The 13,590-nt window shown below is 39.3% G+C and overlaps 1 protein-coding gene across 2 annotated transcripts in view; it reads right to left on the bottom strand.

The window, feature by feature from the left end:
- LOC128990751 (mitochondrial carrier protein Rim2-like) overlaps positions 1–13,590 on the bottom strand; it is a 53,234-nt gene that overhangs the window by 2,508 nt on the left and 37,136 nt on the right. The window contains exons 4-6 of one of the 2 annotated variants that reach the window (XM_054413305.1): positions 9,776–9,900; positions 7,615–7,834; positions 34–273 (exon numbers count right to left, since the gene is read on the bottom strand). In XM_054413305.1, the coding sequence (XP_054269280.1) occupies positions 38–273; positions 7,615–7,834; positions 9,776–9,900 (581 nt within the window). In that variant the 3' untranslated portion in view covers positions 34–37. Of the gene's footprint in view, positions 1–33; positions 274–3,897; positions 4,012–7,614; positions 7,835–9,775; positions 9,901–13,590 lie in introns of those variants that run through there. The other variant, XM_054413304.1, reaches the window with a different exon arrangement.

The following is a 13,590-nucleotide window of genomic DNA, read 5'->3' as shown; positions in this document are numbered from 1 at the left end:
TTACATGCGTTCCTGCGTAACTCCATTACTGACCTAATCATTCGTCGATCTCCTCCTCGATGTAGAAGTTGCTATCACAGTAAGACGTGAGTATGTAGACAACAGCCTCGTAGGTTGCCATCATTATGGCTGTGTTGGGTATCTGGCGCACTAGCTGAGTGGCGAGACCTCGGTACAGTCCTCGGTGACCCTCCTCTCTGTACACCACACCCAGCGTCTGCCAGAACCCTCGGTACTTACAGCCCTCCTCCCTCAGTCTGGTCCTGGCCACCTCTGAGACAAAACATTCAGTCAATCATCATGATGATAGGTGGCAAGACCTCGGTACAGTCCTTGGTGACCCTCCTCTCTGTACACCACACCCAGTGTCTGCCAGAACCCTCGGTACTTACAGCCCTCCTCCCTCAGTCTGGTCCTGGCCACCTCTGAGACAAAACATTCAGTCAATCATCATGATGTTAGGTGGCAAGACCTCGGTACAGTCCTTGGTGACCCTCCTCTCAGTACACCACACCCAGTGTCTGCCAGAACCCTCGGTACTTACAGCCCTCCTCCCTCAGTCTGGTCCTGGCCACCTCTGAGACAAAACATTTAGTCAATCATCATGATGTTAGGTGGCAAGACCTCGGTACAGTCCTCGGTGACCCTCCTCTCTGTACACCACACCCAGTGTCTGCCAGAACCCTCGGTACTTACAGCCCTCCTCCCTCAGTCTGGTCCTGGCCACCTCTGAGACAAAACATTCAGTCAATCATCATGATGTTAGGTGGCAAGACCTCGGTACAGTCCTTGGTGACCCTCCTCTCAGTACACCACACCCAGTGTCTGCCAGAACCCTCGGTACTTTCAGCCCTCCTCCCTCAGTCTGGTCCTGGCCACCTCTGAGACAAAACATTCAGTCAATCATCATGATGTTAGGTGGCAAGACCTCGGTGACCCTCCTCTCTGTACACCACACCCAGCGTCTGCCAGAACCCTCGGTACTTACAGCCCTCCTCCCTCAGTCTGGTCCTGGCCACCTCTGAGACAAAACATTCAGTCAATCATCATGATGTTAGGTGGCAAGACCTCGGTACAGTCCTTGGTGACCCTCCTCTCTGTACACCACACCCAGCGTCTGCCAGAACCCTCGGTACTTACAGCCCTCCTCCCTCAGTCTGGTCCTGGCCACCTCTGAGACAAAACATTCAGTCAATCATTATGATGTTAGGTGGCAAGACCTCGGTACAGTCCTCGGTGACCCTCCTCTCTGTACACCACACCCAGCGTCTGCCAGAACCCTCGGTACTTACAGCCCTCCTCCCTCAGTCTGGTCCTGGCCACCTCTGAGACAAAACATTCAGTCAATCATCATGATGGTAGGTGGCAAGACCTCGGTGACCCTCCTCTCTGTACACCACACCCAGCGTCTGCCAGAAACCCTCGGTACTTACAGCCCTCCTCCCTCAGTCTGGTCCTGGCCACCTCTGAGACAAAACATTTAGTCAATCATCATGATGTTAGGTGGCAAGACCTCGGTACAGTCCTTGGTGACCCTCCTCTCTGTACACCACACCCAGTGTCTGCCAGAACCCTCGGTACTTACAGCCCTCCTCCCTCAGTCTGGTCCTGGCCACCTCTGAGACAAAACATTCAGTCAATCATCATGATGTTAGGTGGCAAGACCTCGGTACAGTCCTTGGTGACCCTCCTCTCTGTACACCACACCCAGCGTCTGCCAGAACCCTCGGTACTTACAGCCCTCCTCCCTCAGTCTGGTCCTGGCCACCTCTGAGACAAAACATTCAGTCAATCATCATGATGTTAGGTGGCAAGACCTCGGTACAGTCCTTGGTGACCCTCCTCTCTGTACACCACACCCAGCGTCTGCCAGAACCCTCGGTACATACAGCCCTCCTCCCTCAGTCTGGTCCTGGCCACCTCTGAGACAAAACATTCAGTCAATCATCATGATGTTAGGTGGCAAGACCTCGGTACAGTCCTTGGTGACCCTCCTCTCTGTACACCACACCCAGCGTCTGCCAGAACCCTCGGTACTTACAGCCCTCCTCCCTCAGTCTGGTCCTGGCCACCTCTGAGACAAAACATTCAGTCAATCATCATGATGTTAGGTGGCAAGACCTCGGTACAGTCCTCGGTGACCCTCCTCTCTGTACACCACACCCAGCGTCTGCCAGAACCCTCGGTACTTACAGCCCTCCTCCCTCAGTCTGGTCCTGGCCACCTCTGAGACAAAACATTCAGTCAATCATCATGATGTTAGGTGTCAAGACCTCGGTACAGTCCTTGGTGACCCTCCTCTCTGTACACCACACCCAGCGTCTGCCAGAACCCTCGGTACTTACAGCCCTCCTCCCTCAGTCTGGTCCTGGCCACCTCTGAGACAAAACATTCAGTCAATCATCATGATGTTAGGTGGCAAGACCTCGGTGACCCTCCTCTCTGTACACCACACCCAGCGTCTGCCAGAACCCTCGGTACTTACAGCCCTCCTCCCTCAGTCTGGTCCTGGCCACCTCTGAGACAAAACATTCAGTCAATCATTATGATGTTAGGTGGCAAGACCTCGGTACAGTCCTCGGTGACCCTCCTCTCTGTACACCACACCCAGCGTCTGCCAGAACCCTCGGTACTTACAGCCCTCCTCCCTCAGTCTGGTCCTGGCCACCTCTGAGACAAAACATTCAGTCAATCATTATGATGTTAGGTGGCAAGACCTCGGTACAGTCCTCGGTGACCCTCCTCTCTGTACACCACACCCAGCGTCTGCCAGAACCCTCGGTACTTACAGCCCTCCTCCCTCAGTCTGGTCCTGGCCACCTCTGAGACAAAACATTCAGTCAATCATCATGATGTTAGGTGGCAAGACCTCGGTGACCCTCCTCTCTGTACACCACACCCAGCGTCTGCCAGAAACCCTCGGTACTTACAGCCCTCCTCCCTCAGTCTGGTCCTGGCCACCTCTGAGACAAAACATTTAGTCAATCATCATGATGTTAGGTGGCAAGACCTCGGTACAGTCCTTGGTGACCCTCCTCTCTGTACACCACACCCAGCGTCTGCCAGAAACCCTCGGTACTTACAGCCCTCCTCCCTCAGTCTGGTCCTGGCCACCTCTGAGACAAAACATTCAGTCAATCATCATGATGTTAGGTGGCAAGACCTCGGTGACCCTCCTCTCTGTACACCACACCCAGTGTCTGCCAGAAACCCTCGGTACTTACAGCCCTCCTCCCTCAGTCTGGTCCTGGCCACCTCTGAGACAAAACATTCAGTCAATCATCATGATGTTAGGTGGCAAGACCTCGGTACAGTCCTTGGTGACCCTCCTCTCTGTACACCACACCCAGCGTCTGCCAGAACCCTCGGTACTTACAGCCCTCCTCCCTCAGTCTGGTCCTGGCCACCTCTGAGACAAAACATTCAGTCAATCATCATGATGTTAGGTGGCAAGACCTCGGTACAGTCCTCGGTGACCCTCCTCTCTGTACACCACACCCAGTGTCTGCCAGAACCCTCGGTACTTACAGCCCTCCTCCCTCAGTCTGGTCCTGGCCACCTCTGAGACAAAACATTCAGTCAATCATCATGATGTTAGGTGGCAAGACCTCGGTACAGTCCTTGGTGACCCTCCTCTCTGTACACCACACCCAGCGTCTTCCAGAACCCTCGGTACTTACAGCCCTCCTCCCTCATCCTGACCAACTCTAAGACAAAACATTCAGTCAATCAACATGATGTTAGGTGGCAAGACCTCGGTACAGTCCTCGGTGACCCTCCTCTCTGTACACCACACCCAGCGTCTGCCAGAACCCTCAGTACTTACAACCCTCCTCCCTCAGTCTGGTCCTGGCCACCTCTGAGACAAAACATTCAGTCAATCATCATGATGTTAGGTGGCAAGACCTCGGTACAGTCCTCAGTGACCCTCCTCTCTGTACACCACACCCAGCGTCTGCCAGAACCCTCAGTACTTACAGCCCTCCTCCCTCAGTCTGGTCCTGGCCACCTCTGAGACAAAACATTCAGTCAATCATCATGATGTTAGGTGGCAAGACCTCGGTACAGTCCTCGGTTACCCTCCTCTCTGTACACCACACCCAGTGTCTGCCAGAACCCTCAGTACTTATAACCCTCCTCCCTCATCCTGACCAACTCTACAAAACATTCAGTCAATCTTCAATTTCAATTTAAAAAAATGTTAAGTGGCCTGATACTAGTCATACTGGCCATCAATAATAAATTGAACCTTCAGACAAAAGGTCACAAGAGAAATTTGCACCTTAGAATATCGACCTCAGGAGGTGGGTTTGTTTTTACCATTTACTTCATCACATAATCATATCTGATTCGATTGTTGATTCAAACTTAGTTTTAAGTAACAGCTATAACTTCACCAAAAGAACCTCTCAAAATAAAACTACAACCAGTTGTTTACAATACAACCTAATTATAAAGGCAGATAATAAATCTACATAGGAGCAAGAATAACTCAGTAGTAGAGTGCCAAGCACAGATGGTAAACAAAACACTTAGCCAACAGTAGCAGTGGCTGTCTAGATACAGGCTTCGTTGTCATTAATTGCTCAACTTGTAAACAACAGAGCCAGCTGACACAGATAACACTGTTGCACCAGTCATCTAACGTTGAGGTCATGAGTTAATTATAATTTTTAAAGTAATAATTTATATGAAAATATTTGTTGTACTTTACCAAATGGGGTTTTCATAAATATTTTGATAAACTAACAAAATATTAGACTTTCATTGAGAGAAGCCTGTATTGATCTACAGAGTATTTAGATGTTAATGATTGGTGAACAAATGAGGGTTTTGTATATGTATATTTCCATAATGCAAAAAAGTACAGAACCAAACTAGATACAATTTTGCACCAGATAATTTACGTCTCTAGGATCACTATGGGTCTAGTGCTGATTCAATATTAACCTCTAGGGCTCTTATCCAAGAAATTTCAATACCTAACACACCTTTACCCTTCGAGTGGCCAACCGACTGTATGTTCATGAGTGGGCCTTAGAATGGCCAACAAAAGATCGGTCGGTTCGGGTCTGAAAATTTTTTATCAAGAGAGAGAGGAAGTGGATTCCTGCGCTCATCATGACAAAGGTAAGCTCTGTTTTGTATTTGGTTAAGCTTGTAGAGGGTAGTATCAAAAAAGTTTTTTGGATGATTCATTAGATCCACAACCCAGGGTAAATATTTCCTTGGATGTACAGCCCAGGTCAACTGCAGAAACTGTTTCTGAACCAGACCAAAATGATGGAAACTCATTAGTGCCTCAGGCTGGTAGTAGCCTAATTAAAAGTCCGCCTCTCGCACTTCGTAAAGGTAGTAGACACAGTGTTCCACTCTCCATAATTTCTGTTTGAAGTTGTAGCTTAACGAATTGTACTAAGTTCAGTTTGATTTTGTTAATTAACAGAATAGTTCTATTATGTTGTGTTCATTATTAAGGTATGTTATACCAATAAATTCAATGTAAATTTAGGCACAAGGCTTTTATTCCTATGCTCAAGTTGATTTAATTTAGAGGGGAGAAAAATAATACATATGTTATTCTATCAGTTGTTTTGTGTTAATAATATTTAGTTGGTTGGTATGTTCTTATTATGTTCTCTTTCGGTCTAACCTAGAATATGGGATGATCTGTAGAGTCGGGACAATGTGATTTGTCTGTCTGTCTCATGTATCAGTATGATGTCGATGTGCCTTTTACTATATGACCATGTAATCAAGTGTTTTTTAGTTGAACTTAATACTAATAAAGTATCTGTATTGACAGTAAAGTGAATTATAATTTCAGTAGTACCTTTAGCCCAAAAAACATATCATGAAAATACATATCATAATGCTCAAAAGTTACTTTGTTGTATTATATGGCATTTACTTATTGTTCAACATATTTTAAAGAACAGATTGTAAAGTAAACAAAAAAATTATTTATTATTGTTTACCTAGTCATAAAACACAATCATTTACTTTTGTTAGCTGTCAAACTATACCTAAAATGGTCTATTGTCGTTAATAATTAAATAGGTTAAGAAATCTTAACAGCTGGCTCAAACAAAACATAAAACATAATAATCAAAACATATGAATCACTTTTGCATTAGCGTAGTAATTAGCCTCAAGGATTGTCAGAGGGATTATAAAACCAATACAATAACTTCATTCCTTAACTAGATATATCAGTTTATCAGTCAGTGTACAATTAATTATAGTTCAATATAAACAACTGTTATCACAATGAATTCCCAAATTATACTAAGATAATGTTTGTAAACAAAATGTTTGGCACTAAGTAATAGTACACATGTAGTGATAGTTATAAAATTTAGGTCAAGGACAACAAATAAGACACACAAATTAAAGTTAAAATAATCAACAAAGAAATGTGCATCAAGCATAATAGTAGAATAATTCTTTCAGTTTCTTATCCTGTAATTACGGAGTACAAGTACAACTAAAAAATATATAATTTGTCTGTTAAAACAACAGAATAAAGTTAGTTTAGCTAAGTTAACTAGTTAAAGATTTTCACATTGGTAATTTGTTTCTGCCTTTGAAGGACCAATTGTAACCAGTGTCTAGAGGTAGGTTTCTAACCATAAGGAGGTTCAAGGTCTTGGACTGATAGGCCATTGCTGGTTCTGACACCGTGTGCTCCCACTATCTCCGCGTTCCGCCATCTCCGAACCCAAATATGTCCCGCCATCTCCGAATTCTTGAGTGACCATTATAATCCCGTCACTGCCTACGTTGATAGCTGTCATTGCATCCACGGCTGCGAAGCCCCGTGGACGGAAGATTTAATGAAAATTTAACCCGTGGGTTAGGTTAGGTTAGGTCAGGTTAGGTTAGGTTAGGTTAGGTTAGGTTAAGTTAAGTTAAGTTAGGTTAGGTTAGGTTTGGACGGAAAGTCTTAACGCAGGAAGTAACCGAGGATTATAGGGGTCACTCTGAAATTCGGAGATAGCGGTACACGGAGATGGCGGGACGCGGAGATAGCGGGAGGTAACCTCTGACACTGCCTGCGTTTTCTTATCTTATCACTGCAGTACCAGTAACCAAGGACTTGCCCATTGTCCTTAAATATATCACTTTACAAGAGCAGTAGTCAATGGGAATAAACAGTTTAACACCTTGCAAGACAAAGGGGCGTAAGTACATATGCTAGCCTATGTACTTACGCCCCTTTGTCTTGCAAGCGACTTGAAGTGAATAAAACTCAATAAATAGCAAAAAGTACAAGTTGACATAGCAGGAAAGTAAAGACCCTCAGACTGCCTCTGTATAAAAACCAAACAGTAACTGGCACTAACAGAATACAACTGCCACTGGAAGAGAAATTATATAGGCCTAGTAAATTAAATTCAAACTCAAAGACATCTTGGTGATGGATAAACTGACACTCCACAAAGTTCAAATCATTACTAGCTCAATTTTGAGGTTGGACCATTTCTGTTTATTAAGTAACAGAAAACTGTTGGGGTTTTATCCATTAAATATTCAAAATTTACTTAAACTTGGATAAAAATGATACAATAAGTTGATTTGAATAAGTTGTAATTGTGGCTACAAAGCACTCACCGTGAGGATAGCTGATACAAGAGGCCACTGTCTTGGAGATGGCCCCAGCCATCATGAACTCCAGGAAATCCTGGGAAGTTTTCTCCTTCTCGTTGAGATCGCTTCTCGACCTCCTAGCCATCAGCTGGGCCTTGATAGCCTCGTAGATCACAAAGTGGATCACAGTCTCGGAGATCCCGTAGTACGAGGCTGTTATGCCCTTGTAGAAGCCCAGGACACCCTGCAAAAATATTGGGGATTTTCAAACTGCAACCAAAAGCCTTGGACAATTCCAGGTAGGCAGTTGGGATCACTAAAAGTTCTCTGTATCGAACATGTAATGTTAGTTTTAATGCTTTAGTAGAACAAGACTGTTCGATTCATGGTTCAAAACTAGAGCTATGGGTTAATTAATCATAAGACAGATGTGATGTTTGAGCATTTACTGGCACTGAGGAATCCTTACAAGCTTGTGGGTTTGTTGTTGTTGTTGTTTTTTCAAATTTATTTATTTTATTAGTATACCTTACCATTGGTTATTTTGTCGATTGTTGTTTAGCTGGTAGGTTTGTTATTGTTGTTGTTTGTTGTTATTACATCGTTATTATATTGTTTAATTTATTCTAGTCTATAAGCACAAAATTTGTTATTATTGACAGGATTATCAACTAAGTATTCTAGTATTTCACTTTCGGTATTATTTAAGCTCACAATGATTTTGTTCCTATTTGCATTAATGACTGTTAGTAAGCTAAGTTTATTTTATTTACACATGAACTATCTCATCCTTTCTAACTGTTTTCTGTTGTGTCTGTTAAATGTTACGGTATAAGCCATCCTGAGTTGTACTGATTTGATTTGATTTGCTGTAAAATGGAGATGTCCGTTGAAATAAATAAAGAAATAACTTTATTGACCCTGAAACAATCTCAAAACAGTAACTCATTAAATCTCGCCTTTCGATCTTTAATGTATACTCGGTCAAAGAGCTTTTGATAAAACAATAAAAAAACAACATTTGGGAAAATCGTAATCTTAATTTTTGAAATGGTGTACTAAAACGCCCTTTTTTATGGAACAGGATTAAAAATTAAGTTCCATTGTATTCATTGACTAAATGTTGAATTTACCTTAAACCATTTACTAGGCTACATTTATTACTGTGCCATATACTGCTCTAAAAACGTACTGTTAAAAAAGTCCTGAGGTTTAAATACTGTAGTCCTTATGAAATTATAACTACTATTGAATCTATAAAACATTCAAAAGTAATATTTTGTTATTATTGTTACTTTTCTAATATTTTCTAGTGACATTGCTGCCATCTAGTTGCACCATTAATAAAAGCTTTATTAGCATTGTTTCAAAATTTTAAAGAATAAGTAGTTATAATCCACAATTACTACAGTACTTAATTACTTAATATCTAAACACGTCTCCAAAACATGGTCTTGAGTTTAAATGGCAGAAAACAATAAATTCACTTTTACTTGTCTATCTTGCACCTAATAGTCAATGCTTGTACTTAACATTTAGAAAATGTTAAATAGTCTTGAAATGCATTTTGTCATGATCAAGACAACAATTGATATGAACATGTGTATTCAGATAACACACCAATATACTGTACAATTTCAGTGTCTGCGCAATACCAATACAACTGACAATCTGACATGTGAAGGACATCACAGATAACAAGTACACTCGACCTTTGTGACATTCGGTCTTTCAGCATATTTTGAATATATCTGCAAAATTATGATGTGTAGATTATGACAATCTAAATTTATGATAAGTACAATCTTTTAAATGTATGTAAAAGAAGTATTTATGCTTAATACCTGGCTTAACATTAAACTTTAACTATAGTCTGTATGATGGAACCTGTCTTCTAACCCTCCGTCTACCTGGGACTGGCTTGGGTTAAAAAAATTGGTCAGGAGATATGTTCCACCAAACAGACTAGGGTAAGATTTATTTGTCCCCCCCCCCCCAACTTTTTCTACATTTTACTTCTTACTATCCAACAATGTTTAGAAGTGGTCTAGGATTAATATTTGAAAAAAATGTAGAGGGGGGGGGGGCAATTCAAACTCACCCCGTAAAAAATATGTACATCATGTGAAAGTAATTCAAATAGTTGGGCCCATAAACCTACAAAGTCTATAAGTTAGTCACTCACAGACTGGCGGTATATCCTCCTCACTAACTCCATGGCGGTGAGTCGTAGTCCACTCTTGGCATAGTCTAGCTGGAGCCGCGTCTTGACAAACCAGATAGGATTGGTGGCCGAGCAAGCTACGAACCCTGCACAGAAAAATACTCTGTTGAATCTATAAGAACTAACATACTAAGAAGTATTTATAGTGGTAGCAAAATAATAGAACCTGTTTCTATAGAAGGTCACGTAAAAATTGAAAAATAGTGATTAACTAAAAGCAACATTTAACGCAATAGTTTTACGGAGTAAATTCCTAGTTGTTTCTTAATCCCGCCTTCATGTCCTAAGTATTACACATTACACCAGGGTAGACTTAGAGGATAATGGCATCATCACAAAATTTCTAATAGCCACTGATGATTGGTAGTATATTAACCCGATGAAGGTCGATGCACCAGCTTGTCTCACTATTTTTTTTTACTGCTTAGCAATATTTTTTAGGGGTTTAAAGCACAAGTACGGCCGCAATTCTGACTGAATAATACTTTTTATCTAGTCTTTCATTGAACTTCCTCTCTTTATTCAGGTTAGATACCAAAAACACACTTTAATACCAAACACAACAAAGTGGTGAGAGTCAGAAATATTTTTTGGGAGTTTCAAATAAACCCTTTGTGAAATATTGGTAATCATCCTAATATTAGAGGCTAAATCAGGGAATAAATAAACGGTTTGAGACATACTTTCTCCCAAAAGCTTGTTAACAACCTTTATCATGAGTAAGTGGTGGGAGTTATTATGATATTTTATAGAAAAAATCACAAAAGTTGCAATATCTTTTGAACCATAATTGTTACAGCAATGGGGGGTTGCACTACTTTGTTTAGAATTATAAGGACCATAACACAATCATTTTAATCAAAATCAGCTTTTTTCCTAAAATCCGATTTTTTGTTGTTTTATAAGGTTTTTTATGGGAAAATAACCTAAGTTACAATACATTTTTTAGCAAAATTTTTACGTACATGGGATCTGAACCATTTTGTTCCAAATTTAAAGGACCATATCATACTAATTTTAATCTAAACTGTTTTTTTTTCTAAAATCAGATTTTTGTTATTTTTATAGGGATTAATAGAGAAATAACATAAGTTAAAATAGCTTTGGAACCGTAATTTTTACGGAAATGGGATTTATACCATTTTATTCAGAATTTAAAGGACTGTCATATACTAATTTTAATCTAAACCAGCTCTTTTTCTAAATTCAGATTTTTGTTATTTTTATGGAGTTAAATGGGGAAATAACATAAATAAAAATAACTTTGGAACCGTAATTTTTACAGAAATGGTTTTATACCATTTTGTTCAGAATTTAAAGAACTATAACATACTAAATCTTAATCAAAATAGTTTTTCTGTAATTTTATGGGTTTTCATAGGAAAATTACCATTATAAATCTAAAAAAAAAAAAAACAAATGGAGATACCATGGATTACTTTATTAAAAGATAAATTCAAGATATCACAATTCTATTCTAAATTCATACTGAGAAAAAATAATAGGCTAATGAGAACAGGTTAAAACTTAAGGAATGGGATTACATTTATTACACAGAAATAGGTATTAATGATAAATATTATTTATCGTCAACAAACTCAAACCATTACTGGAAACATACCAAAAGAGGGATTCAGATTTTACAATAATAGGATAAAAATTCTACTACCATAATCTGAAGTTAGACACAACTCAAACAAAGGTTGATAAACTACATAAACTACATAAAGAGCTGAGTCACATGTGAATGAATCACAAGGTTAAACCTGGCACAGGTGAAAAAGATTGAGTAACACCTTTAACAACTATGGATAGGACTAGACATTCCAATATCAATGTTATATTCAAGCCAGCTTTAGAATGAAAATGAACAGAGTTAAATATTTTTTTTTAATACCCCAATTGTTTAATCAAGCCAAACTCAATTCAAAAACTTTCATTTTATAATAATTTTAAAACTGGTTATAGCCGTTGACTAACCAGCCTATGCTTAATCTAAGCTATAACTATGGACAGTGGATGTCTACTTTTATCAATAGCCATACAGTTTACTATACATAATAAAGGAAATACAGAGATAGCTTGATAGCTTATTGGTTTTGTAAAAATGCACTACCCTGGTACAGGTACAATGATATGCAGTGTTCAATTTGTAATAATTGAAGTACCGGAACGGTAACCTGTTTAATGTGATTTGTAAATATTTATGTACATATTTATGCCAAGATTTATATCTTGCCGAAAGAGAGGTAGGTACCCGAACCCCGTTCTGCCGTGTTCCCCGTAAATTGAGCACTGATTATATGGTTACTGATCATAAATAAACGTCATGGCAATAAAAATGATTTAACAAAATACCACCACCGCAGCAAACCTGCAGAATTTTTAAGTGAATTTCAATTTTTATAATTGGATTCATACTAATATATTTCCATAAACAAGACATGTTTATTTTACATTTAAATACCGTAACATCATATTTAACAAGTACTTAGGTTTGCTGCTATGTGGGGTTTTTACACTAAATTTTAATATTATAAGGTGAAATAAATGAATTTCCAAAATTTTATCAACATATTATATTCATAAAACAAGCTACATAACTACAACAGTGTACTTAATTTCCATAAGAGTAACATGGGAATTTTAATTTTCTCCATAACCAATTATTGTACAAAATACATCTTACTGAATCATTTTTAAACTCTTCAAAATGGTTAGAGAGAAGTTGGGAAATTTTATGTTTTTATGGTAAAATATGGGAAAACAATTTTTTACCCCATAAAACCCCCCATTAACCCCTGTTCCCATGGTTCGATCATGCTGGTTGGTTGACCTTCAACCCAAATTTCATGAAAATTGCACCAAAATTGCTCAAGTTATCACGTTCACACAGTAAGGACACACATGAATAAATCTATATATGTAAATTTATAACAATTTGAGAATAGTGTTTTTAGCCTCTGGGGACATCAAAATGAAAAAGTAAATCAATAGGTCTTGCCACTCACGATAGCTACTTCCCTGTAGGGAAATTCGCTAAAAACTAAAGCACTATTGTTATATTTGATCAAAGAAATTTTCTTTTTTATCTGTTTTATATTGGTAGGATTGGATATTGGTACGTGATAAATGGCAGGAAAATGTTGGAATATTAGGTAGTACCCTTATAAATTAATTAATCACTTATAAAATAACACTCTACGGTAAGCTTAAGAGCAGTAAATTGACAATATTTCTAGATTTAAAACATCAATTTACTTATATAATTCCTGAAGATCTACTTAAAACACTACTCTTCAACTTGTATAAATTACTATACAAACATGAGCCCAACGTCTTCCATGTCTATAAAGAAAACTTAATTAAGCACTTGTTCAAATATAATTGACAAAAACAATAAAATTTGGCAGTAAGCCCTGGCACCCTCCCAGACTAAGTTCTGTTCAATGTCAGGAGTAATCTGTGTAATACATCAGTCTCATAATCTTATAACTACCATTTACCAAAATAAACAAACTCATTTAAAACTAAACATGTAAAAAGCATTTTAAATGTTAATATTTGATTGTTTTCAAAGTTCGTTCGCCAATTAAGTAGCAGAGTTCACGTTTCGAGTGCATCAAATCAAATATTTGGTCTGGAATAGAAATCAGTGTTATAGCTAACAAAATACAAAGTCACAACAACAGACTTTATATTTGACAATAGGATGACAAGTCATGCAGTATCAAATGTGTATTACTAGCTCTAGATATGATCCTCTTCTAGATTTG

Source organism: Macrosteles quadrilineatus, unplaced genomic scaffold (genome assembly GCF_028750875.1).
Source record: "Macrosteles quadrilineatus isolate MER2022 unplaced genomic scaffold, UCM_ALF_1.0 Scaffold_3__2_contigs__length_128488019, whole genome shotgun sequence".
NCBI classification, from domain to species: Eukaryota; Metazoa; Arthropoda; class Insecta; order Hemiptera; family Cicadellidae; genus Macrosteles; species Macrosteles quadrilineatus.
This window is presented reverse-complemented; position numbering and strand designations above follow the sequence as displayed.